The sequence below is a fragment of the Galeopterus variegatus genome, unplaced genomic scaffold (assembly GCF_000696425.1).
Source record: "Galeopterus variegatus unplaced genomic scaffold, G_variegatus-3.0.2 Scaffold2685, whole genome shotgun sequence".
In the NCBI taxonomy this organism is placed as follows: domain Eukaryota; kingdom Metazoa; phylum Chordata; class Mammalia; order Dermoptera; family Cynocephalidae; genus Galeopterus; species Galeopterus variegatus.
In genome coordinates, this window is record NW_007728796.1 from 48,771 (window position 1) to 75,463 (window position 26,693).

General features: G+C 33.9%; 1 protein-coding gene across 2 annotated transcripts in view; it reads right to left on the reverse strand.

Moving 5' to 3' along the window:
* The window catches only part of DCN (decorin), a 40,765-nt gene that overhangs the window by 9,738 nt on the left and 4,334 nt on the right, over positions 1–26,693 (reverse strand). For both annotated transcript variants that reach the window (XM_008582664.1, XM_008582665.1), the window contains exons 2-6: positions 26,358–26,604; positions 12,771–12,883; positions 7,153–7,366; positions 6,209–6,322; positions 1,356–1,449 (exon numbers count right to left, since the gene is read on the reverse strand). In XM_008582664.1, the coding sequence (XP_008580886.1) occupies positions 1,356–1,449; positions 6,209–6,322; positions 7,153–7,366; positions 12,771–12,883; positions 26,358–26,571 (749 nt within the window). In that variant the 5' untranslated portion in view covers positions 26,572–26,604. The remainder of the gene's footprint in view (positions 1–1,355; positions 1,450–6,208; positions 6,323–7,152; positions 7,367–12,770; positions 12,884–26,357; positions 26,605–26,693) is intronic.

Sequence of the window (26,693 nt, forward strand, 5' to 3'; positions counted from 1 at the left end):
AAAAAAAAAAAAAAAAAAAAAAAAAAAAAAAAAACACCGAGATCTACACAATAAACCATGCAACTTATCTGCTTATATTTTCTCTGCAGCTAGAGGGACCAAAGAAAAGGTAGGTGAGGCTAATATTATTGTGAAAAATGTATTCAATATTAAAGAGTGTAATTAAAATAGCTGTAGAAGAAAGATACTATTTCAGACAACAGGGTAATATCCTGTAGCTACAGCCACATGCACATGTTCATCTTCAGCTTTCCCCATCCACTGGGTCACTGGGGAATATCCACAGAAATGGGAAACGCTGCTTTAGACACCCATTTGGTTTTAGATATTTCTCAAAAACACAAGGATATAGTTTACATTTATTTATCTACCATGAAATTTATATACAAAAAGAGGAGTGAGTCAATTTGGCATAATACTGTGTTTCTCTGTGGGAGAACACATGGGGATCAAGAACAGAGTGTTCCTTGAAGACAACTGAAAAGTTTGCCAGCACTCTTTTCTTATTATTACTTAACCAGATTGCAAATATACAAGGATTGAAGTTAGGTTAGGAAGCAGGACAGGGACTGGTGATCATTTACAAACAATAAAAAATAAAATAAAATAAAAAATGTTAGGGGGTCTTGGGGAAAAAAATAACAAAATTTTCTTTTGCTGGCTTACATTAAATGTCCAGAGATATTTTATTTTAAACTCTTCAGAGAATAGGAGGTTACAGAATTTCATCATAACTATTCTTTTTTTTTTTTTTTCCTTTGTCTTTTTCGTGACCGGTAAGGGGATCGCAACCCTTGGTGTGGTGTCACCCACACCACGCTCAGCCAGTGAGTGCACCGGCCATTCCTACATAGGATCCGAACCCGTGGCGGGAGCATCGCTGCGCTCCCAGCGCCTCACTCTCCCGAGTGCACCATGGGGTCGGCCCCATCATAACTATTCTAACAGTAATCTGTGGGATGCCCAATATTTCCCGTTAGCTTTCATTTTAATTATTTTGAATTTCTGGATACTGTGTTATTTGTAACTTACTTAACCTTCTGTTTGATGCAACTAAGAGCAAATTGAATCTACCTACTGATTTAATCAAACACCTTGTACATAAGATATCGTATAACTAATCTAAAGACAATACACAAAATATGAGGTTGATCTTGGTAGTTATAGTAAGTATGCTATTTCACTGACTTTTTTCAAGAAATAATTGGATAATCTGAAGTTCGAGGTTGTTAGAAACAGTAGCAGCAAAATGTGGTATGGTCAAAAATCAATTGTCATGTGCCTAATTCTGCGCGTGCAGGCAGTAATACAGCTTGCTATTGCTTGGAAAAAATGACATGAAAGAATATTATTACTTAGCCAAATTATTCAGTCCTTTCAGGCTAGCTGCATCAACTTTGCTGATTTTGTTGCCATCAAGATGTAATTCAGTAAGGGAAGGAGGAAGATCTGGAATATGGAAATACAAGATGCTTAATTAGCAGATAAACATTACATGTACAGACTGTGGAAAGACTTAATGAGAACAACATGTGCCATCAATTTTCTAAACAACATACAGTTTCAAAGAATCAATTTTGCTTTTCATCTTTTTACTTCATCCTTTTTATAATAATATATGCTTTTGGAAGTAGTGCAAGCCCTTGCTACTTTTCTCCTAGATTGACTTTAATAAAAACATAAAGGGCCGGCCTGGTGGTGTACTGGAGAGTGCGCTGCTTGGGAGCACGGCGGCGCTCCCGCCAAGGGTTCGGATCCCATGTGGAGACCGGTTCCCGCTCACTGGCTGAGCGTGGTGCAGGCGCAACACCAAGGGTTGCGATCCCATTACCAGTCAGTAAAAAAGACAAAAAGGAAAAAAAAAGAAAAAAAAAACATAAACCATTTGTATCGTGTAGTAGATTTTTGTCCTAGCAATGTAGAATTGAAGTCAAACCCTGAATTTCATTATTCTCTTCCATCTTTGTTAATGGGCTAACATTGCCATTGATAATAGAAATTAACTATAAAATAGAGATATGACCATTTGAACTATAATGAAGAGTTCATGTATATGTTAAACTTACATATGAACTTAACCAAATATTTCACTAATAGGCATCATTAATAACTAACACTGATATGCTGTGCTGGCCTTAGCCCTAATCGACTTTTCCATAAAAACATTAAATGCCTCTGCAGCATGGCTATGCCAAAAGAGCTAAAGCTTACCTAGCCCTGTTAAATCAAGACTGTTTCTTTATACAAGAAGAGTGCAGAGACCTATAATCAAGTGATCTGCCATATGTACAGCCCCTGGGGAAATAATTTTTGATCCAAAGTACCCACTAAACCTCTGAGTAATACTTCTCAAATGGCTGTGATTTCCAAAGATTTAGTAATGTAAATATAAAAATTTAAAAATTTTATTTTCATTTCCTCTTACCATCTGAGAATGTACTATGTTTCTATACAGCTTTTTAAATAGCATATTGTTCCACTTAAAAGAACAGCAACAACTACAAGGAAAATAGCAAATTGGTTACATATAGAATTAACATCTGATTGGCAGAAAGTCTTGGTTATTTGTCTATAAAGACACAGAACTGAAAAATCATGTTACCTTGGATTTGAAACTTTTCTTACGTCCCACTGAATTATGTTAATATTATATAATTAATGTAATATTTTAGTCCTTATTATGATTTAAAAGTGTTTATTAGTTTCTATATGGTAGTACAATTTGTGTAGGCGATACTAAGGAAAGAAACTTCTACTTACTGTATGTCTGTTATGTACTGAACTTGTTACTTTTCCTCACTCAATTCCTTTAATTATTTCAGTGTATACATCATTAGTTATTAATCCTCTTCCATAAACAAGAAAATGGAGAATCAAAGTTACAAATTTTGCAGGTTATCTATCTCTTAAGTAAGGAATGTAATATACTCCCAGAGAGCCAAAGGAAGTTAAAATAGCATGTTTTCATTGGAGAAAATGAAATAATTTTATTATTCTTATGAATAAATTTTAGAAAATCACAATTACTCCATGAATAAAGGATTTCAGAAACTTGGTTCTCCTTAGAATAAGTAAATATGAATTTTAAAATGCTCTGTAGGTAAAGCAAGTGTATATATAATAAAGCAAATTGAATGCACATCCTTTCTTCCCTCTCAACATGAAAAGAGTTTTTTTTTAAACGTAGTGCCTCCAGTACAGCAAGTATCAACACATCCATCACCCTTACCTTGTTTCTAAGTGTCTACATTTTGGGGGCATCAGTTTCCTAAAAATAAAGTTATAGCCAGGAGAAAGTCTGACAGTGAAAGAAAACTTTGCAATAAGACAGAGCGGGAAAATTTACAAAGAGTATCATTAGCCTTTGCACTGTGAAACTTAGCTAAAGAACCTATACTCTAAACATGGTCCTTGGACTTAATGATGATTCAATGTAAGAATTTTCACTTTTAGAATGATGCTAAAGTACTAAGCATTCAGTATGCTCCTCATTTTATGATGGAGTTAGTCTGAATAAATGACTTAGGATATTTTCAATTTGTGATGGGTTCATTAGGACATAACCCCAGGTAAGATGAGATGCTCCTTACGACTTTAGATGCGGTTACCATTTCTAGTGAAGGCATGTTGCTTTTGCACCATCTTAAAGTTGAAAAATCATTAGTCAAACCATTGTTAAGTCGGGGACCACCCGCTATGTTGCCAACGTTAAATGTGTTTTCAATTTTCGATATTTTGGACTTACAATGGGTTTATCGGGACATAACCCATCATCAGGTAGCATCTGTAGTTACTTTTATTTATTTATTTATTTATTTATTTATTTATTTATTTATTTATTTATTTATTTATTTGTTTATTTATTTTTAAGATAAATAGAGGATTATTTCGGGCTAGGTACTCTGTGTGTACATTGCAAGGCTGACTTATATGTAGCAACCCTCACAATAATCCTAGGATATACCTCCGTTTTACAGATAACAAAACTGACGTTTTAGAAATGTAGAATAATTAGCCTCAAATCACAGAACAGTTAAATAAATGGCTGAATTAAGCCTCTCACCCAGGTTGGTCTAACTGGAGAGTATGATTTTCTAATCTCTACACTACATTCCACTGCATTTCCATTTCCATGAGGGATGGGAGAGAATATCACCAGGAGGTTGGCGATGCTCAGGCATAAGGGTCCCAGCCTAAGAAAAATAGACTAATATATTAGACAGGTATAAATATGTGCAGAAGAGAGGACTTGAGAGGTCAACAGAGTGAAGTAGTTAAACACCTGAGCTCTAAAATCAGCCCAGCACAATCCCAGCTCTGCCACTTCCCAGCTCTAAGTCCTTGGTCTTAATTTACTTCACCTAACGCTTAAGGCTCATTTTCCTCATTTATAAAACAGAGGTGCTAATATTATTATACAGGAATGTTTTGAGAATCATATAAAAGAATCCATAAATAGCATTTGGCAGGATACCTGACACTAAATTAAGTACTTTTATATTAAGTAGTAGTAAATAAAATCAAGCTTGAAATGAGAAAAGAATGCCTAAGATAGGTAGAAGACATAGAAAAGTAAAGGCGAGCAGATCACTAAGTGATAAAATGTGTCACTGAAGGATTTTTTGGAGGATGTGTTAAGAGGGACAGAAAAGTCAAAGACTGTGCTTAATGCAGATCATCGGGCAGCATGAAGTAGTGGAAAAAAATTTCAGCTACTTGACCTCCTACCCCTTATGGCTTTAGGCCATATATGCAAGATATATTTATATGTATATCTCAATCTCTCTATATCTATCTATATATAGAAAGAGAGACATATTTCCAGCTACTTCACCTCGGACTGCTATATGGCTTTAGGCAAGATATACATAATTACTGCACTGAGGGTTAAAAAAAAAGTGTGTGCAACAAATTGGAGACTCAACATGAAAGTGCTTCATCAACTATAAATCAATCTCTATCCATCCATCTATCTATTCATTCCAGCAGCTGCTATCAAAAACATCAAAAGCATGCTCTGTAGCCAAAATGTGTAAAGAGAGCAAGAGGTGGAAAGAAAACACTCTATGTTATATGAACTCTCAGGAGATGAAATTTCTGTAGAAGCACAATAAGGGCAATTGATGTTTTCTGTGGGTAAGTACCTACATTTTGTACCCAGTCTAAGAACAGGGCACCTAAGTTGAGGCAGACTGAGGAGGAAACTTGAGAATACGGACGTGCTTTTGCAAAACTGAGAAACCTGGAATAGGGAAAATGTGCAAAATGGAGGAATTTATTGTTGGTGGTTTGATGCCTTTTCTGATTCACAGAGCCTGGTTTATGTGCCTCTCCCGGGTATCTCTTCACTGATATAGGCTTACTCCTGTGATCGCGTGGTGACTGCTGTTTACTTAGATTGTGAGCTCCTAAAAGCAGGTAATATATCCCACTCGCTGGCCTGTCTCCAGTGCCTGGAGTGCATTGCCTAAGTGTAGTGTGTTCAAAACACTTTCAATGAAAACTGCAATAGAAAGTAGTATCATCCCCCTACTTATCTACATGCCAGATATTCCTCTAATCATTCATTTAATTTTAAAACAACCTCATTAGGTGAATATTAACATTGTTCTCATTTTACAGATAAAGAAATTGAGGCACAGATGTTGAAAAACTTGCCTGAAGTCGTTAAGCCCATTAGTGACAACTTGAACTCAAGCAAATTGACTCTGAAATCTATACTTTTTACAATACATAACTGCCACTATTAAGTAAGAGTGGGGGATTCCCTTATTTAGATATTAATGACTGTGGTGTCCTAAGATGGAAAAGAATTCCCAAATAAATTGGAGACTCAAAGTAAAAATTGGTTCAATTTCAGAGGTATGTTTTTTTTTTCTTTTTATATTTTTTAAATACCAAAGAACTCTATTTTTAAAATAACTGTACTTTTTTGTATGATATCATGATATCACAATTATATAACATAAAATCATTGTTCATTAAGTTACATCTTGGAAGGGACTTTATGAGGAATCTAGGCATCTTTACGGGGAGCCCAGGTGGCCCAGTGTCATCCAGGCTTGGTAGAAATACTTGCAGGGATAGAGAAATTATTGGAAATAATGTTGACCATTTGGGTCACAATTCAAATTTCTACAACAGAGTTTTAAATATCAAGGCCTTTGGATTCAGAATTTTCAAAATGCTTTGGAGAATTTTTTATCACCTTGAGGGATGGAGGTTATATTGGTATCAGCAATGCGGATGTAGGAGAGCTTCTTCATTCCCTGGAAGGCTCCATTTTCAATTCCTGAGCTCTTCAGTGGATTAGTGCCCAGTTCTACAAATGCAAAAAGTGCAAAGATTTTATAGGAAACTTTAGGGTATTGCAAGTCAGAATAGTGCAAGGAATCTAGAAAGAAATTTGGGTCAATAACAACTTCACTGAAAAGCAGAAGAGAAAAGGCATGCTCCTCAGAATAATAGCAAAATGCAATAAAAATTTCCATTATTAAAACAAAGAAAGACCAAACAAACAATAAGAAAAGAACAATAAAAACTTATGAAAAACAATAATAGCAAAAACAATAACAACAAAATTATTTAGTGTGAATTCACAGGTTTGTCCAGTAATCAACTAAAGCAAGTGTTTACAAATCACACCATATGCTATTACTGTCCAAAGATGCTTTAAAATGTTAAAGAATTTAAGGTGCTGGCCAGTTAGTTCAGTTGGTTAGAGCATGGTGCTGTACGCCAATTATAAAATTACAATTTTCTTTACCATACATTTGGCAAAAGATTATAACACATTTCTAAAAGCAAATAATTTATGGGTGTTCAGAACACAACAAATCTCCACAATGGAAAGGTATACCAAAATACCTCTAATTAAACACTACTTAAATCCATCCTGTATATTGGGCATGTGGTAGGGTAACTTCAGTCCTAATGCTTCCTCCACATTCTCAGATCTTCAAGGACAAGGAAGAAAAATGTCACTGTAAGGCACGAGTTCGAAATCCCATCTCTCCAGGCCCTGCTACTGAAATTCATATAGGCTTAAGGCATGTAGGTTCTAGCTAATTTACCTCCTGCATTTAAAGTTTACTTGAAACCTCTTAAGGTGAACCTTGAATCCTGTCCTTAAAGTTACAAGAATATCTGTACCTATGACGATCATCTGGTTCAGGCCATTGAACACAGCTTTTCGCACTTTGGTGATCTCGTTCTCATGGGCACGCAGCTCCTGAAGACTTTTTGGCATTTTTTCTGGCAATTCCTTCAGCTGATTCTTGGACAGATAAAGTCGCTCCAATTTCACCAACGGTGTGAATGCTCCAGGGCTGATTTTGCTAATTTTGTTGTTCACAAGGATCAATGCCTGTAGATAGTGAATAAAAACAGTATCTTCTCAAATTCAAAGCCTTTCACATCTATAAAAAACAAGTTCATAATCTATTTATTTCATTCATGGGACTCACAGAGAAATCTGGACAATTGTAAGACATCAGAAAAAATAAAGCGGTTCTGATTCCTCTACTTAAGAAGTATTTAATATGAAGACCTAAACATCAGGAATATAGGGGAGAGAAATGTAACGAGGTATAAATACATACATACGCATACATACACAAGTGTGTATGTGTATACACATATGTATATGCATGTATTTATATATATAATTTTATAAACAATAAATACTTCTAAAGATTGAAATTACTAGAATAACCCAAGACACCTAAAAACAATCAGTGCCACAGACATTGGTCCCCTAAAAGTCCACTAAAAGTCTATCTTCATTGACTGTTACCAGGATTTCACTACGGAAGAGAGATACCAATTTATACTATCACCAACAATGCACGAAACTAAAATTTTCCTGTAGCCTTGCAAAATTAGATATCTTTTTCAAAAGTTTTGCCATATCAGTGATAGTCATGTTGTAGCTTATTGCTTTACTTTGAATTTCTTTGTCACTTGAAAGGGTAAATAAGTTTTCTTTTATTTTCCTGCCACTTATTGTGTTTTGTTTTTTGGAGAAAGAGGATTACAAATACTTCTATTTTTTATTAAATTTTCATATGTTTTAATAATTGTTTTAGAGAATAAAGATGTGGTCAACATGACATGCAGAAACAATATATATTTTATGGGGTTTTTTTTTGCCTTTTTTATGTATAATGATTTTATATGACAAATATGCAATATTTTGAGTAATTTTTTGTATTTTTGTTTCTGAATTCTCCTAATACAGGAAATTACCTCTACATCACTACTGTTACACCTATAGCTATTGCTAAACCTATTTTGGGGCTACTTTATTTTGTTCCAATGATCTATATATATAACAGAACCACACCATTTTTATTATGTTAAGTCTCCTCATCAAGGAACTTAGGATGATTTTATGAAGCTCTAAGGAACTTGCATTTTCAATTGTACTGCACTTTTTTTGCAGTTATGGAAATGAAGAGAGGCAAAAAGAGAACTGGAGAAATAGGTGAGAATTTTTAGAGTCAGAAATGCAAAACTTATACCTTTCTGAAGGTAATAGCTGGTTAATTAACTCATATACATTCTCAAGTGGTTCACATTATTTGACAAATTAAATTTCTTATTACAAGTTAGATCATCTTTTGAATAATCCGAAATGATGAATTGGTTGATTAACACAAAATCCTAAGAGATTCCAATGACTCTTACACAAAGTTTGATAACTTGTGGGGGTTGAGGTCATAGGAGATTGACATTAACAAGCAAAATGTCAGGGAAATCAATAAAAGCCAGGGCCAGAGGAGTAAATGAGGCAATTGCTTTATTACGAGACACACCAAATCGCAGATGCTTAATAAAAATTGATGGCAAGGGAGATGCTCATATGCCATCCACGGAGGAAAATTTTAAAAGCTAGATATAATTGAATATATTAAACATGGTCTGAAACATCTGGGTTCTTTTTGTTGTTGTTGTTATGTTAAATGTTAAAATCTGACTTTTAATAGTATGTACATTTTTCTCCAAAGCCATTTATGAAGGGCTTACACTGTACCTGGTCTTGGTCTAAGGGCTTTCTTGGTTACTTTCATATTTATAGGTAATTATTACTGCAAGTACTCAAGCCAGACTGTTCCTGAGTTTCTAAACTCAAGCTCTGGCTATTATTTGCTGTGTGACTATGAAAGAGCAACTTTACCTCTCTGTGCTTATGTTTTCTCATCTGTATAAAGGAGAAAGTAAGTTATGAGGATTAAACAATAGTTATGAGGATTTTATAAGTCAATATATATAAGGTACTAAGAACTTAGTACATAGTAATTGCTAAAGAAATGTTTGCTATTACTCAGTGTGACAATTTTGTTGACTTTTAATTTTTTAAGAAAACTTCCTTACTAAATTTATTAAGCTTTAATTTATAGGAAATATATTGAATGTTGGCATTATCACACTTCATTTTCCATCATTTTATAGAATAATTATGTAGTTTTTCTACTACCCATGAGTATAAAACTACTCTGAAGCAACTTGTACCACTCATAATGAGCCACAGAGCTGCAAATAGATAAAATTATTGGAGGATAAAGGAAGATTTTTCTGTTAAATTATTTCTATTTTAATCCTTGCTAAATTTTCATTTGTCTCCTTACTTCTCATTCAAATGTGGCTTTCCTAGCTGAATTATGATGTTTATTTGCATAATAACAAGGATAGAAATGGTCATGAATGAAAGAGTTAGAGAAAAATAGCTGTTTAGCATCCTCTGAATGGTTGGAAGCTCTAATGAACTGTCTCTTCTCCAAAGCATACTTTGAAGTAGAAATAAAGGGATCACCAAGATGATGGTTCCCTAAAAGCATGCTTAGAAGAGACTTGAGAAAAGAAAGACCATATTATTACAAATGCCAGATTTAATGAGACCGTCACCGAAACTGGATGTCTCTTATTTAAGCATACAGAGTTTTTAAAAAATTATTCAGGTTATACTTAAATATACAGAAAGATTAAATTAGAGTAAGAGAATTTTCCTTTCCTAAAAAAAGTTGGTTTAGGGTAAACTTATGCAAATAAAATGAAGTTTTTTTTAATGTTTTAGTTTGCTGATATAATATTCATTTTATATTATCATCTCTTTAAATTTATTCCAATGATAATTTAAGCAGTCATTGATAAACTTTGTTGACTTCACCATCAGCTCACTCTCAGTAAAACCTTAAGATGAAAGCAGAGAGCTGGTGAGTAGGGGCACAGACTGAGCATCCTTTCAGTTGAAATAGACCCAATCAGTCCAAAAACTCAAGTTTTATGCTCCACTGTTGCTGAGCCTGTATCTTTCACTCTAACCAGCTTGTATTCTTGTCTGCTGCTTATTTTCTTCCACCTTTGTTCTCCTCTTGCACAGAAAGCCCTCTTTTCTTCTCTATGACTTTTAAAATTCTGCTAATCCTCTGACACCCCTTCATCCCATATTCTCTCAAAACAATAAGTGGTAATCTGATATATAATGATGTCTGATTTTTCTCTTACTTTGTGCCCTTAGTACTCACTATTTATTTCATATTGTGCTTATAGTGTTGGACTCATAAATAAATTGACCATAGCATTCAGTCATGTGCTATTATTTTTTAAAACTGTTCCATATAGAATCTTAAAATCTTAGGAAAAAATCTTTATTTCCTTTAAAAAATCTGCCATATTTTTAAAATATAAAAATCTGGTATATTTTCTACTAATGGGTAAATATTTATCACTTTTCTCATCTTGACTGTCAGAAAGTTCATAATGAAATCTTGTATTGATTATATTAACTCTATAATATATTATGACCAGTTTATTCTATTTATATTACATATTCCCTTTATTCTAATATATAGCAGCCAGATAATTTGTTTTATATTTATATTTTACTATGTATTGCCTATTCTTAGTATACAATATCCCTCAATTTTTTTCTATAATGACTAGGAGAAAAAACAGGCATGAAATAATGTTTACTATGTTTATGCTCCCAAACTTAAGAGTGTATTTCTATGATATTCATTACAAGAAGCTGTGAACTCACATCTCCACAGGTCGGTAGTATATCACTAGGTAATTTTCCCCATTTTCTGCAAAGTCTAACTCTTTAAATTGCATTTTTAATATCAAACAAAAATCTGCTTCCCCGATATTTCCACTTACTAGGACAATTTTGACATCTTGAAGGTGAAGCAAGTCAATACAACTTATCTTCTCCAACATGGCCCTTCAAATATGTCAGTAGTGACCCATTTACATTCAGTTTAGATATCCACATCTCCATTAACTTATTTACAGATTCTTCATCCTACGATCATCCTATCATCCTTCTTTCTCTGGGTGCTCTTATTATTTATTTATTTATTTTTGATGGCTGGGCAGTACTGGGATCTGAATCCTACATGAATCCGAACCTTGACCTTGGTGCTATCAGCACCATACTCTCCCATGAGCCCCCAGCCAGCCCTCCAGATGCTAATGGCCTACCAGAGTGAAATAAAGACATAGTGAGATTTTCATAGTATTTTCTTTGGACATTGAAGTCTGGCTTATTTATATTAAATGTGCACTGATATTTTGAGGGGAAACCACATTATACTATCCCACAGGTGGAGAGATAAACTAGATAACACATTGTATAGGGATTCTAGTGCCCAGTGTGAACAGTCTATTTACTCCTGCAGAAGGCTGCTTTAGCAAGCTTTAACCCCACTTGACTGAGCTGATCATTCTCCATTTATGGCATAACCTTTACCAGCTACAGCTATGTTCATTCTTTGACCCATTTGGCTCTTCTCTGTATCCTGGCAAGCTGACTTCTAGGGACTGCATCAACCAAATGTCCTCATCTTCTGCCCTTCAAGTAGATCAGCCACAGGAGACACTACCAGGAAATTAGGAAGTAAGACTTCTGCTCCCCAGCTCTTCCACTGCTGTGGGACCCCCTAGATTCTTCAGGCCTTCTGGGCCTGCCTACTTTACAATGAGTTGCTGGTTTCCATACCCCTTTGCGAACAGTCCCTTCACTAAAGTCTCCTCCATGAAATCCTTTTGAGAATGCCAACTCTCTTCTGCTGGAATACTGATCGGTAGACTGAATATTATCATAGAGTGGAGGCAAGTGAAAAAATCACTAAAAACACAGATAAGGATGCAGCATATATAATCCTAAATACACATATACATGCATATGACGGTACTTCAAAAAGGTCATGGAAGGATTCGTATTATCTTTTAATTCCATATTTCCACTAACTTTTTGAAGTACCCTTGTGTGTGTGTGTGTTTATGCAGATAGAATTATATTTACTAAATAATGGATGATTATCCCTTTTTTATTCTTGGTGCCAATCTTTGAGCCTTTAAAAGTTCATTTGCACCTGTCACAGAAAACAAATGAAAGAAAACCGAGGAAACAAAATAATAATAAAATCAATTTGTTTTGTGTTTTGTTCAACTATTGGAGTACTATATAACAGGGAGAATAGCAATTTTTATTCTTGAAAACATGAAAGGTATTAAGATACGAAGTAGTTTTTATGAAACAAATACTAAAAATATATACCATATATGTAAGAAAATCGGATGACTTTTTAGTGGTTAATGAATATGATGCTTTGCTTTCTACCACCACCAAAAAGAGAAGTTAATAAACATTTATGTGCTTTTTATTACCATATAGTACTCCTGGCCTTACGTAAGTTTTCTTTTTTGAAAAATACTTTGAGTCATATCTTGTTGTGATTAAAAATGCAAAACAAAACAGTTCTTACGTGAAGGTTCTTCAGGTTCTTAAAGTCCCCATCTTTGATTTCGGTTATTTTGTTGTTTTGCAGATCCAGCAGCGTTGTGTCAGGGGGAAGATCCTTTGGCACTTTTTCCAGACCTAGCATAGCAGTAAAAGGAATGTGCAGTTAGTGAAAAGAGAAGCATGACTACAGAATCACAAAGGATGCATTGACCAAGAAGTCAATGTTGCAGTGAGAGTTTTATAGGGAACATGTTTTTCTTTGTCTAAGGATTATATCAATTGTAGTTTAAAATGTTTGCTTTGTCTTTCCCAATCAGGTCAAATGATTTTTTTTTATTTGTTTTCCGTTATAAGTATTTTGGGGTACAGAGCTGACTATCAGTATTTGTGTACAGTATGTGATGATCAAATCAATATTATTAGCATGTTCATCACCACAAATCAGAATTATTCTTTGTGTCCCTCACCCAATTACTCCCTAACCTCCTTCCTTCTCCCACTTTCCCATCTTTAGTAACTATAGGTCTGTTCTATCCTGAAAGCTCAGTGTTTTATTGGGGTCTGTCTTTCTTTTTCTTTCTCTCTCTTTCTCTTTCTCAGCTCCCACTTATGAGAATCATACACAGAACACAATATTTTCCTCATGTAATTATTGCTCTGTATAAAAAGAAAGTTTGTATTTTACTAGGCTGTGGCTTAAATCTCTCTGTAGAAATGACGTTCTATCTCATCGTTCTATTCAAAAACAATGCCTTTGATAAGTGTTACCAAACACTAATCATAGTGAATCATAGTGAGTGATTTGTAAATAGATATACTTCTACATAAATACCCTGTCAATAGAGGATTACTCTAGCCAAATCATCACTTATAAAGATCTTTTTGATAAACCTAACACTGTCACAGATCTACACTTAAAATTAAAATTATATGAACATGTAACAAAGCTATTGTGTAAAAAATTTGAAAGTTTATGCAAACATTTGGGAGAATAGTTCTTTCAGTTTTAATTGGAATGCCAAAACAATATCAATTTTAGTTATATTTTATGACCAAAAGATATAGTGCTAATTAGAATAAAATAAAATAAATTGATAGTGTGACTTCTCTAAAATTAAATTTACAAAACATTACTTTTGGAGTTTAGGCTTAAGTCTACCTGAGTTATTGTTTTAGTTTATAAATGTAAACACATTGAATAACCAAGTCGTCCGTGATATTAAAAAATGTTTTAAGAGTTATTCAACTAGATGAACCGATATTATTCAAAAGGTATGTCATTTTAAATAAATCATTATGAATGCTAATGAAGAGAAATATTTAAAAAGGCCTTTTGTTTTTCTCTCTTCCATTGGTTGTCTTTGGTCCACATTTATGTAGGATATTAAGTAAAAAATTGGTATTCTATTAACTCGAATTAATGTCATCATGTCTAGATTTTAAGATTGCATTAAAAATATCAGAAATAATTTTCAACCTTTGGCAGTAGCAACATCTTTATCATATCTGAAGCCTGAAGTACTGAAGATCATTCTTTTTGTACATTCAACAAAGCTTTAGTGAGTACGTCTGAGGCACCATCCATTTGTTGGATCCTTGGGATTCAGCAAAAACAAGACAGAAATTGCCTGTGTCCTCTCTTTATCATATCTGAAGCCTGAAGTACTGAAGATCATTCTTTTTGTACATTCAACAAAGCTTTAGTGAGTACGTCTGAGACACCATCCATTTGTTGGATCCTTGGGATTCAGCAAAAACAAGACAGAAATTGCCTGTGTCCTCATGGTAAATATAATTTAATCTACAGTTTTCAATTAAAAATAAAATTGCATCAGGGTATAATAACTACATTGTTGAGAAGATCCCTTTCCAATTTTGAGTCTTACTTAAGCATATACTCATTAAACATATCTGAAATCACCTACTTCTGAGTTATTTCCAAATAATTTTCTGTTCACAATATCACTGCTCTTGATAGTGGAAAAAACGTCTTGTTCCTAATTCAGTGACCAGCTATCTTTATAAATTTGGGTAGCAAAATGCAGGTGATAATGAACTTACATAAATATAGAACTCCCTATAGAAACAGCTTCCAAAATAATAATAAGGGTGAAGTGTTTCCAGTAATGAACAGTTAAAAACAAGAATAGCTACGTTGGAGGAGGATATTTAACAACACTACGCAGTCATAATCACTACCATTTTCAGAAATGTCAATTCGCTAATTTCATGCAATTAGGAGTAGTAGACTTCTGCCAAATCTTTGATAATTAGTGTTCTTCAATCAAGAAAAGACACATTTCCTTTCATTTGGAATATAATTACTGGCTGCATTTCATCGTTACTTCTTGGGCTTCTTTGCCAAAGTCTTAACTTGAACTTATGCTTGCTTTTATACATTGGTGAACTTAAATTCTAGTGACTCTCTTAACATTTAGTCAATGCCAAGCTGCAGATGCAATTTCAGATGTGGAGGAAAAGAATCGTGTGTCTGGATGGCTGACGATTTTGATTATGTTGTCATCTGAGAATTTTGTAATAACAGGAACTGCTTGAGGTGATCATATACATTTTATTTCTGAAGATCTAGCATAAAAATACCATATTCAAGATTGTAATTTTTGAAATTTAGTTCTTAGCCATTTTAAATGATTAAAATCATAATCTTACAACCTGCTTTGAATTACTAATAAATTAATACATACTTGTGATTTTGCATATTAGTATTTTTATTAACACTTTATGTAGTTTTAGAATTTGTTTAGAAAATTGAAAATATATTATCTTATGTATCTCACAACAACCCAGTGAGAAAGGTAAGGTGGTTTGACAATTTCATTTTTCCATATGACTTTTAGGAAAGGTTTAATGACATGAACAAGCTTATCTATTTGGGAATGACAAAACGTGAACTAGAAGACAACTCTCCTGGATTTCAGCATTTTTTTTTTCTGGCAAACCTATCTGTGTTCCCAGTAAGAATTGTTCTGATAGCAGACCCAATAACATTGTGAACATTTAAAAGCTAGCCAAGTCATTGGGGTGTTAACTAGCTTGCTCAATGACAAACAGAGTATAATGGAGAAATTACATCCAGTGATGAGTTCTTAGAATGTCTCAAAGGGAGAGGACCTTAAATATCAGCTAGTCTATGGTTCCCACATGCTGATTAGGTAGACTCCAAGATGAAGTTTTTATCAGTCTTTATCAAAATAAGGAAAAAGAAGGGCAATCTGACACGCACAAATTTCTGAAACGAGTTCCTGCACCCCCTTCCTTTTTGCTTTTAAATATACTTTTAAACATATAAGAAGATATTCTCTAAAAAATAATTATGATAGCAGATGGCAGGTTGTTATTTGTTATTAGGTTTGGTTTTGACCATAATAAGAAATGAACTGTTCAACATTTTAAAAAGTTTACTTGTCCCAGAAATCAGGAAACTTGTAAGCTAGTCCAATCCTCTCTTCATAGAAGATAAAGAAACAGAAACCTGGAGAAGCTAAATAGCTTACTCAAGACACCTTTCATCTAAAGGACACCAAGAACCAAGATGGTTTGAGTCCTCATTCCAGAACTATGTGGTGTGCCATTTATGCATGTGACCATTGTGTGTGTTTCTTAAAAACGCTGATCTACAGTTACCTGAACATACTATGCTCATTCCCAGCTACTCATTTTTGTTCATACAATGTATGTCTTACGGAAAACTCCACATATTCATTTCTTCTACTTCCATTCTAACAATCCTTTAAAGATTACTCATTATTCCCCCTCTTTTATAATACTCATCCTGATGACCCCAGATAACAGTAATCTCCCCTCTCCAAATTCCTTATAGGCTACAAACTTACAAACATATGCTTGGCTGTCTTGTATTTTCGTGTTCCTTCTTTTCTGTATGTTCCGGGTAAGCAGGGACAAGTGACTGTTTTTCATCACAGCTTTGCTCTTACTGATTTGCACATAGGAAGTGACTTTTTGATTGATGAATTTTAAAAACATAGTCTGCCTTGCTGTCCCATGGTGAAAAGTTCATGAGCATGGCTTTGAGATCTTTTCTGTCATGTTTTGTTAAAACTGTCTTTCCACATCCTGATTTCACGGGGGTTCTTACTTCTATTGAGACATGTTAGGATGTCACTGTTATGTAACTAATCACAATTCTTTTTCTGATTCACCATTTGCTAAAAGCATTTTAGAAATGAATGCTACCATCAAATACAGCATTTCTATTATCTACACCTGAAAATTGCTCTCCCTTTCTTCTACACCATTGATATATATATAAAGCACCTTTTGCCACATATGAAGGTACTTCAAAGAGTTTGTAGAAAATAGAATTGAAAGATAATATCAATCTTTCCATGAACTTGTTGAAGAAGACTACCCTTTCAGTCCCACGTGGTGTCTGATCCAGTGGCAATAGTTTATATGGCAAATATTTCTCCTGGGGAAGCATCTACAATAAGCCTGTAGACGGAGAAACAAATCTTCCTTTATAGATTTGTATTGTCAAAACAAACAAATAAACTATTAATCATTAATTTGATTAAGCCTCTAAATCTAACTTCCACTTGACAGGAAATAAGTCGAAGGAACATGCCAAAGTTCACTAAAGTGATATATTCAACAAAATCCCAATTTATTTAAAAAATAAATTGTAAGTGAAAGTGAAGAAATGGTAAAACTGTAGTTTAAAAGAGACTTAAGAGCTATTTTAAAAAATACAATGTATGTACTGCATTTGAATCCTGGTTTGCATAAATAAACCATGAAATAAACATATATAATATTTATGAGATGACCAGGAATGTGTATACTCAATGACTATTTGATATTAAGAACTTATTTTAAATTTCAGGTGTGATCTAGTCATTCTGATTATTTTATTTCAGTTTATTTTTTTCAGAAAAACCTAGTACTTAATAAAATAATATAATATATGGAATTTGCTTCAAAATGATATGGTAGTGGGGAAGTGGGTGGGCATATATAGGAAAATAATGGCTTTAGTTGACCATTGTTGAAGATGTGTGGATATACAAATGTATATTTAAAATATTTTCATGATAACTCATTTTCATAAAACTGTTATTTGAATTTCAGTCTTGATTTCTATTCTTGATCCTTCAGTTGACTAGGCAAGTTGTTTAAGCTCTCTGTGCCTCAGCTTTCCTATATTTTTTACAGAATTTTTGTGAGAATTCAATCAGCTATTCTTCCTTAGTGCACAGCAGGGTCTCAATTGCTGCTACCTATAATTATTATCAGAAAGGAAAAGAGAGTGTATGGCTGTGATAATCTTGCTAATTATTAGCCTATAAGTCTGTGACGAATGACATTTATTTTCCTGTACCATACAATTATAATACATGTTATCCTAGAGGCTGAAATCTGTTTTGCAGGTATGTCAAACACAGATTTTTCATCTAAGGAGCTCGGTCTTGGGTTGTTTTTCTTGTCTGTCATTTCCTGGTCTTGTTGTGTTCATTGTTGTTGCCATAACACCCAGGGTCTTTGGAGAGCTTGTCTACCAAGCTCCATCTTTGAATAGTAGTCCCTCAATTTATTAAGCACATGTTCCCTGACAAATAATTAGACCCACCAGCATTTGTTTCTGGTCAATTTAACCCTATTTTAATGGTGCCAATGTTGTACTCTTGAGCAAATCTATAAAATAGAAGTTTTTGTTTATACATCTTTAGAGTCAGAATGACCAGGGTTAAAATCAACTCACTCCCTAACTAGAGATGACTGGAACCTAAGTTAGACCTTTTAGTCTCTGTCTCTTCATCTGAAAATACTCACCCCAAAGTAAATTGAGGTAGAAATATGCTAGAGCTAAGGATAATATTTAATGATTAAAAATGGTTTATTTGAACTAAAACTTATCTTCATAGAGTATAACAACAGGTAGTATTCTATGGAAACAATTATTATACCTTAAGATTCTTTTAACCTTTTAAATAAATAAACTTAAATTCTGTCATTAATTATAAATGATTATATTAATTTTATATAATTTTAACTAAATTATTCTTCTTGATACTGATAATTTATGTTAATTCATAAAATCATATACAAATTAAGATATTAAGCATTTTAAACAATATATCAATTAGCCAGGTAAAATTTACTTCAATAAAGCCATTCTATAATGGAAACAACATCACAGAGATATGAGTTAATACTTTTCTTACAATCTTAAGCAGAACTTTTAAATAACTATGAAGTTAACTTGCAAATTAATTTGAATATAATTGCCTTTACCTCTTCAGTAATTTGTAATTGTTAAATAATGACCTTCATAGGAACACGTAATATCTGTGGACCTTCTCTATATAAGTTATAATTTATACTCATACTTTTAATTAGAAATGTATATAAATCTAAGTAAATGTGTAGACCATTGTATTTTCTAAAGATGTCATTGATTAAATTTCCTATCCTTCATGCTCTTCTATACTAGGACCTTGTCCCAACCACATCAAGAGATGGAATCTAATTGCCCTCCCTTCCCTTCAAATCTGGGATGGCCTCAGAAGCCTCTGTGAACCACTAGAGTGTAGTAGAAGTGACTGATCATAACATTTGAGGCTAGCATAGAAACAGTTATATAGCTGCTACATAATTCTTCTGGTATGCTTGCCATGGGGCTGTGGGAGAAACACGTCCATACTGAGACCACTGTGCTGGAAAGGCCACCTGAGGCACTCCAGATGGGAGAACAGGTGAGCTCCCAGCCGACAACAGCACCAATTGCCAGTTATAAGAGTGAACTGTCTGGGGTGTCTAGCCCAGGCCAGCTTTCCTGTGACTGCAGTCTCAGCTAACATTTGACTTCAAATGCATGAGAGACCCCAAGTGAGAACAGTCCTTCTGAGCCCTTCCCAAATTTTCTGTACCTCAAGTGGTGAGCAAATAAAATTATTTTTTTAAGCTGTCATGTATTGGGCTAATATTTACTCAGCAATAGTAACAGGAACAAAGTAGTTCCCTAAATTTATTTTTTGATGAGTATCTTTTGATATAATTTTAAAATTTTCATTAAAACAATATTTTCAAGGTAGCCTGAATTATTCATTTTCTTTCCTAAATTCTATAGAAGGAGCTATACATTCTTTAAAATAGTTATTTGTTAAAGTAAATAAAACTCTACTGAAGATGTTACCAGAAAATCACTTCTGAATAAAGCCTAGTAAGAAATGTACTCCTTTTTTTTTTTTCCTTCTGGTTGTCCCAGTGATGAACAGCATTGTTCTGCTAGCAAATGTCAGCAATCTGGTAAACATCATTTGGACAGAGGCCAGGTTGTCCTAAAACATCATGCTTTTTTCCTGCCATGTGGCAGAGATCCGAACTCTAAGATTTATACTTGTTGATATTCAAAAATATTTCTTAATAATTCAGTCTTCAACTTAATAATTAGGAAAATGGTGATACACTTCGGTTTTTTGGAAAATGACCAAAATAATATTTAGGAGCACAAGCTCCAACTAAATCCTTTCTGCTCAAGGCAGGCATGTCTCCCTCTTTTCCTCTTAAAAATGGTCATTTGGCTATGATTGCAATTAGAGCAGGCTTCAGAAATAGATTCCCATCTTTAATTCCATTATCTTTCCAGACAAACTCAAGAAAGGTTTAAACTTTTTGGTTTTACGATCATCCCCACAGGGAAGAAGCAAATGCGCACCTCAGCTCCACGACTTCTAATTCCCAGTCAGCCGTGTTCCCTCCTCCTTCCAGCTTGGGAGGGTCAAGACTATTGTAGAACATTCACCAGAACACTTATCCAAGCATTAAGCCAAGCATTTGTTCATTCATTCATTCATCACATGTTTATTTGTGTTTAAGAGCCTACCAAGTATAAGACACTTTGTTGTCAGAGAATGTACAAAGGTCAATTATCACCACACTTCGCTTTTGGTGGAGAAAGCAGATATACAAAGAGGTAATTAAAATATATTGAATAATTATCTATAGATATATATAATTGATTATTATATAATAATCAAGGCCAATGTTGATTACAGTGGAAGCATAGAAGTGGAGAAGCTGCAGAAATTGTCCCAAAGCACTTTGCAGACTAAGTCAAGGTAACTGAATCCTGAGTTTTCTAGTATAGTTGTTATAGGACTTTCTCTTTTTATTGAAACTGGATTGCAAACTGGTTTACTTTCTTTATTTTATTTTCAAGGAAATATATATTCTTCTTGAGACTCTTTTGAAGGAGGGAAGTTCAGAATAAAGGGTCTCATAGTTCTCCTATTTTACCCAGGAATAGATATTCCAGCTAAAGTACTCCCATTTTGTCCCCTGGAGCCAGGGATGTTCTTCCAAAAAAGAATGCATCACAGCTGTAGTCTAACACAATGCCTTGATCCCACACAGCTGCCTCTTTCTCCCTCTTGGGGCCAAGAAGGAAACCAGGAATATGTCATTTCTCAGTTGGGTCAAGAAGACAGAAGCTTCCTTTGGCCTTCTCTGACTTCTCTGTTCTTTCTCCCTATTTTTAACTCCTTGACAAGAAGGAAACCAGGAATATGTCATTTCTCAGTTAGGTCAAGGAGGCAGAAGCTTCCTTTGGCCTTCTCTGACTTCTCTGTTCTTTCTCCCTATTTTTAACTCCTTGAGTTAAAAGTCTCGGTTATCTGGGCCACATTTGAACATTACTATTGCTTCATTTGAGGATCAGCCATACTTCACCCCTCCCCATGCTAATTTAAGCAACCCACTGGGCATGCTCTGTGCACAGCCTCCTTCCTGCACCATGTTTTTCAGACAACCTTTAGATGCATCTGAAACCCTGAATGAGAGACACCCCACATCCCTGCTACTTCAGGGCCAGACAGACTATGAAGGCAATTGAGCTTCTAGCATTCTGTCTGCCCCTGTACAAAAAAGCCCCTATTTATTATTCTGGGTTAATTTCATGGGGGAAATCTAATGGTTCATTTACCTCATGTAAAAGGTCTGCTTCTGGAAAACCAGTTTTCCTAAACAAGCAACAAGTTATGGTATGATATGTCCCAAGTGGTAATCACTGACAAAATTTTCACTAGTTCAAGTAAAATGACTAGAAAGAAGAAGCTAATCTATGAAATTTAAAAGGTTGCAATTTTTTTTTCTACAATTTTAAAAATTTAAATATCCTTTGCATTATGAGCTATGTTTTGGGAACCAGTAATTTTTTGCAATGCTTTTACATGGAAAAAATGTCTTGTATTTTCTGTCACCATTTGTAGAGGGCTAGATATGTGAGTTTTGAATCATATGTGATTATAAAATAACCAAATTATTCATTATTCCCAGCTCAAATAAACCAACTTTGTTCAAAGAAATATTGGCTTGTAAAATACTGAAATGCTTGATAATTGTCCATTTTTTTGTTTCTTGTCTATGTACATTTGGAGATCATGTGGCCCTTTTAAAGAAGAGGAGAGAGAAGGTGCTATTTTGTACCCAGCTTGACAAGTCATATATTTATTAAAGACTCTCAATTTCAAGTTAAAGGTAAAAGGACATCTCAGAAACAGCCTCATGTTGTTAGCCAACTTTGTCCAAAATGGTAAACTGAATATAACAGTTACTATAATAAGCATTTTTACATATATTTTCTATTTTTTTCCTGTGAAGTAAGGTAAATTCCTATTAATCAAATGAGAAAACGATGCTTTGAAAGTTTCAAAGATACAGCTAGTAAATGACAAAGTAGAATCTGAGTTCAGAGGTGTTTAACAGCATAACCCAAGTTCTTTCTACTATCAAATAATTTTAAAAGGTATTTTAATTCTTTTGAAATTTGTTTATGAGAAATATATCAATAACTATTAATTTAATTGTGGAGAATAGTTAAAAGACAATGCTTCTGCTTATTTGACTTGTCAAAGCTGATATGCATTTGAGATGAAAATGAGTACTTTGTGTTTTTATGCTACCTGGTGACAATTGATCTGAAGATTAATGGCTGAGCCGGAGAGTACAAGAGTAAGGGAAACTGTCCTCCTCCGAGACAGCAAACACATAAAACAGAGCATCCAACCAAGATCAATATTAGGACATTTTAAAAAGATTTGACAGGAGTGAAAGCATTGTTTCTTTATTATTTTAAGGTAATTCATAGATTTCTGAATTTTGCTTATCTTACATTTATCTTTTATGTTGTTACTTTCTATAAATGCTATAATTAAGAGTGAATTATGTCTTGAGAAGATAGGTAAAGAAAGGAGATAAGATATTGGTCTCATAAAATTTTGGTTCAAATTACAAGTTAATTGTGACAAGTTCAGGAAAAACAATTTGGCCTATATCTGTTGAGAGTTCATGTTTACTTTCTCAGTCCCCCATGCTCTAGAAAAGCACATTATAACACTAATCAGTTAGAATTAAAGACTAAAACAGCCAACGCATCTTCCAGACACCCTCAAATTTTCCCATGGAGTGATTACTCAATTTTAATTCGACAGTTCTTACTTCTTATCTTTGAAAGAAATGTTTAAAAAATTGATGTTTATCTTTACCAGAAAATATGTCTTAGTGAAAAAAAAAGTCAAACATTTTAATAAAAATGTTTGTTTACATTAACACTGTGTAGATAATAAGACGGCAAAGGACTATTGTCCTTCAACACTGCTGCCCTTCTTTGCTCATTAAAAGCTCTAGCAGGGATAATTCTGAAGACAACATTAGCTACTGATACAGATAATCATGAACATTTTCCATCCAAAAGTGCATTGAACCTTTTTCTTTAGTATAATAATTCAAGCTTCATGCTAAGATCATTAGAGAACATAAAACAAAGAATAAAATAAACTGCATTGCCTTTACTGTAAGGTTGCCCATTTCTCCTTCCTTGATTTCTTTAGACGTTTCTGTTATCTTTTACTCCACACAATCATCATATAATCATATAATCAATAATCAATCAAACCTACTATGAACCAGGTACCTCACAATATAATAGAATCTCTAAGTCTGGGATTTTTCCACAGTTGAAGATGTGAAGTCTCTCCACAGCTTGCCAAGATCATAAAGTGAGCAAGAGTTAGATAGTACAGTAGTTAAAAATGTAAATAGAGTTATTTTATTTTATTTTATTTTATTTTATTTTATTGTGTTAAGTCAAGGGGATTTCTCTTCCTTTCAAGAAATGCATTTTCTCTCTTAGAAATATCCAATTAAAATTTTTGCTACACTTTAAAATATGCATCAGTGAATTAATAAAAATTAAGAGTACCTTGGCTGGGCCCATTGCTCATTATAATGAGCTTAATTCTCTCGGTTAAATATAGTTCCTAAAAACAAATCATTAGTACTATCTTAGCTATGTCCTTAGTATATGAGAGTCAGCAAACTTATCTGTGATAAAGGAATGATGTACATTTAGAGCTTTTTGAAAAAAGATAACATGTAGAAAACATTGGCATCTAAAAACAAAATAAAATAAACAAAATAAAGCAATAATATGACAAAAAAAAAATAACTGTATCATGAAGCTCCCAGGTCAGTGAACTCGATGTTTCCTAAGATGACATGTTGCTCTTCAGTTTTGAGCAATAGGCTTATGCCTTTCACAACACAGAAAATTGGAAAACTAGCCCAATGATTTCATCAGAGTCAAGCTTTATGAACTATTTGACATGAAAGCAAAGTAAAACTATATTTATGGAAAAATAAAACTTTAGTAAACTGGCCAAAACTTCCTTCCTTAAAAATATCAACCCTTTACTTTTTGATAATAAAGTAGTGAGAGTAACAATAAATCCTATCAACCTTGTTCTCAGAGGTAAAGTGAAATTTAACTTCATTACACTTCCTGGGAACTTGGCCATTTTACTAACTTCAGAAAATGTTTACCACTAGTATATCTATCAAATTGTGATTTCCTTGTTCTACCCCATTATTTTCAACGCCATTATTTTCCTGCCTACGACAGGAAGGCAGGTCATCTCTAGATGCTTATAAAACTTTCTGGAGAATTTTATAGTAATACAATATACCCTGGAACAAATATACAATTGAAAAAGGAATAGTCCCCAGCACTAGAACATGAGATCCACAAGAACAGGGACCATACTTGTCTCTCTTATCCTTTCCTCCCCAGGGCCTGGAACAGAGCTGACGCATGGTGACATCTCAGTATATTTGCTGAATGAATGAACAAATTAATGCAGTGGAATTATCCTGTAGTCTTTTGAAAGCATTTATATACACTTTTTAATTTGGATTTTAAATGGCTGTACGATATATGTCAATGTTGAAAAAGCCATCTTAAGCGTTTGTTTTACAGTTGTTACTATTGAACATGTTTTAGGTCTTTCTGGGTTCCTGTGTGTAGTTTATTCTAATTGCAGTGGTTAGTGGCAAATTTTTCTGCAAAAATTTACTACTATAAAACATGTTTTGAGTATACATAGGACTTCTAAAAGAATCGACTTACCATACCATAGAATTTCTTTGATAAGGAAATACACCATGGCAGAATCATCCTATGAGTATTTTTTTTCTTTTTTGTTCTTTTCAGTAAGAAAATATATCAAAAGAAAAGAGGAATGTGAACTAACTGTCATGTAAACTAAGCTCATTTCCTTCTGGCCCATCCACTGGGGCTTCAAACTTTCTGGAGATTTATCTTCTAAGTGTACTGCTCTTGGAATTTCCAGGCCAAATTTTTCTTAAAAGATGATAAATCAAATTGGCTTTAGGGTGTTAGGCTAAAGATATATGCTCCAAGATTATATGGAATATTTACACCATCCCTTAGTTATAAATATTTCCTTTGAGACTTTCTGAAGAATATAAACATCTGGACTACAAAATGCCAAAAGTAAAGGCAACACTAAGATTCAGAGATTAATGGAGTATTTTGGTACTTGAAAGAGAAGGTTTTGTTGTAAAATTTTACTTTTTTTGCTTCTGATAACTATGCATACTTTACAAATTAGTAATGTTCAAACATTATCTGGACTACGTCAAGAGTAGAGAGGCTGTCCAGATTTTCTTAATATCTAATATTTCATGAGAGCAAATCATAGAATTAAACCATCACTCTGGAATTTTTGTATGTAAGACATTGTTTTGTCCAAATATCTATTTTGCTGAAGGATGGAAGGGGGCGCAGGGCGTGAATCTAAGAAAGATTAAAAAAAAAAAAAAAAAAAAATCAAAACCTTTCAAACAAATGGGCCCATATGGTAAATTTTTTTTTTTGCAAAAAAGAAAAGGACAAAGGATAATACATCCTGATGAAGTGGAGTTTATCCCAGGAATGCAAGGTTAGTTTGAAATTTGCAAATCAATGTTATTGAGGACAATAAAGGAGGAAAACCATGTGATCATTTCAACAGATGCAGAAAAAGATTTTGATAACATTTGTTAAAACTATTCATGGTAAAAAGCTCTCAGTAAACAAGAAGAAAAGAAAGGATAAGTCTCCTAACCTCAAAGCTACCTCTTTCTGTCCTATTCTGTTTCCTTTACTCCTCATTAGGTGGCACTGTCTCTTGCATTTGGAATTGCAGAGATTAAAACTGAAAATGCTAAACTCTTAGAGAAGCCATTCCCATGAATAAGCAAGGTAGGTAAAGAGAGCCTGCATCCCACTCACCCAAATCAGAGCACTGGACAACTCGAAGATGGCATTGACAGCGGAAGGGACATACTGGTCCCAGGGGCTCTAATTCAGGCAAATCAGGAGCACGCTCTTCCGGGCCTATTCCAGAAGCCTCATCTTCTAGCATAAAGTCAAATAAGCCTCTCTGTTGAAATGGTCCAGCCCAGGAAACTTGTGCAAGCAGGAGGAAGACGATGGTTGCCTTCATGATCTATCTCATGTATTTTCACAACCAGGGAATCTAGGAAACAAATGAAAGGTTTAGGAAAAGTAATGCTGCCTAGTACATGTGTTATGTCATATATTGCCCCACAGTAAGGTGTGCACAGC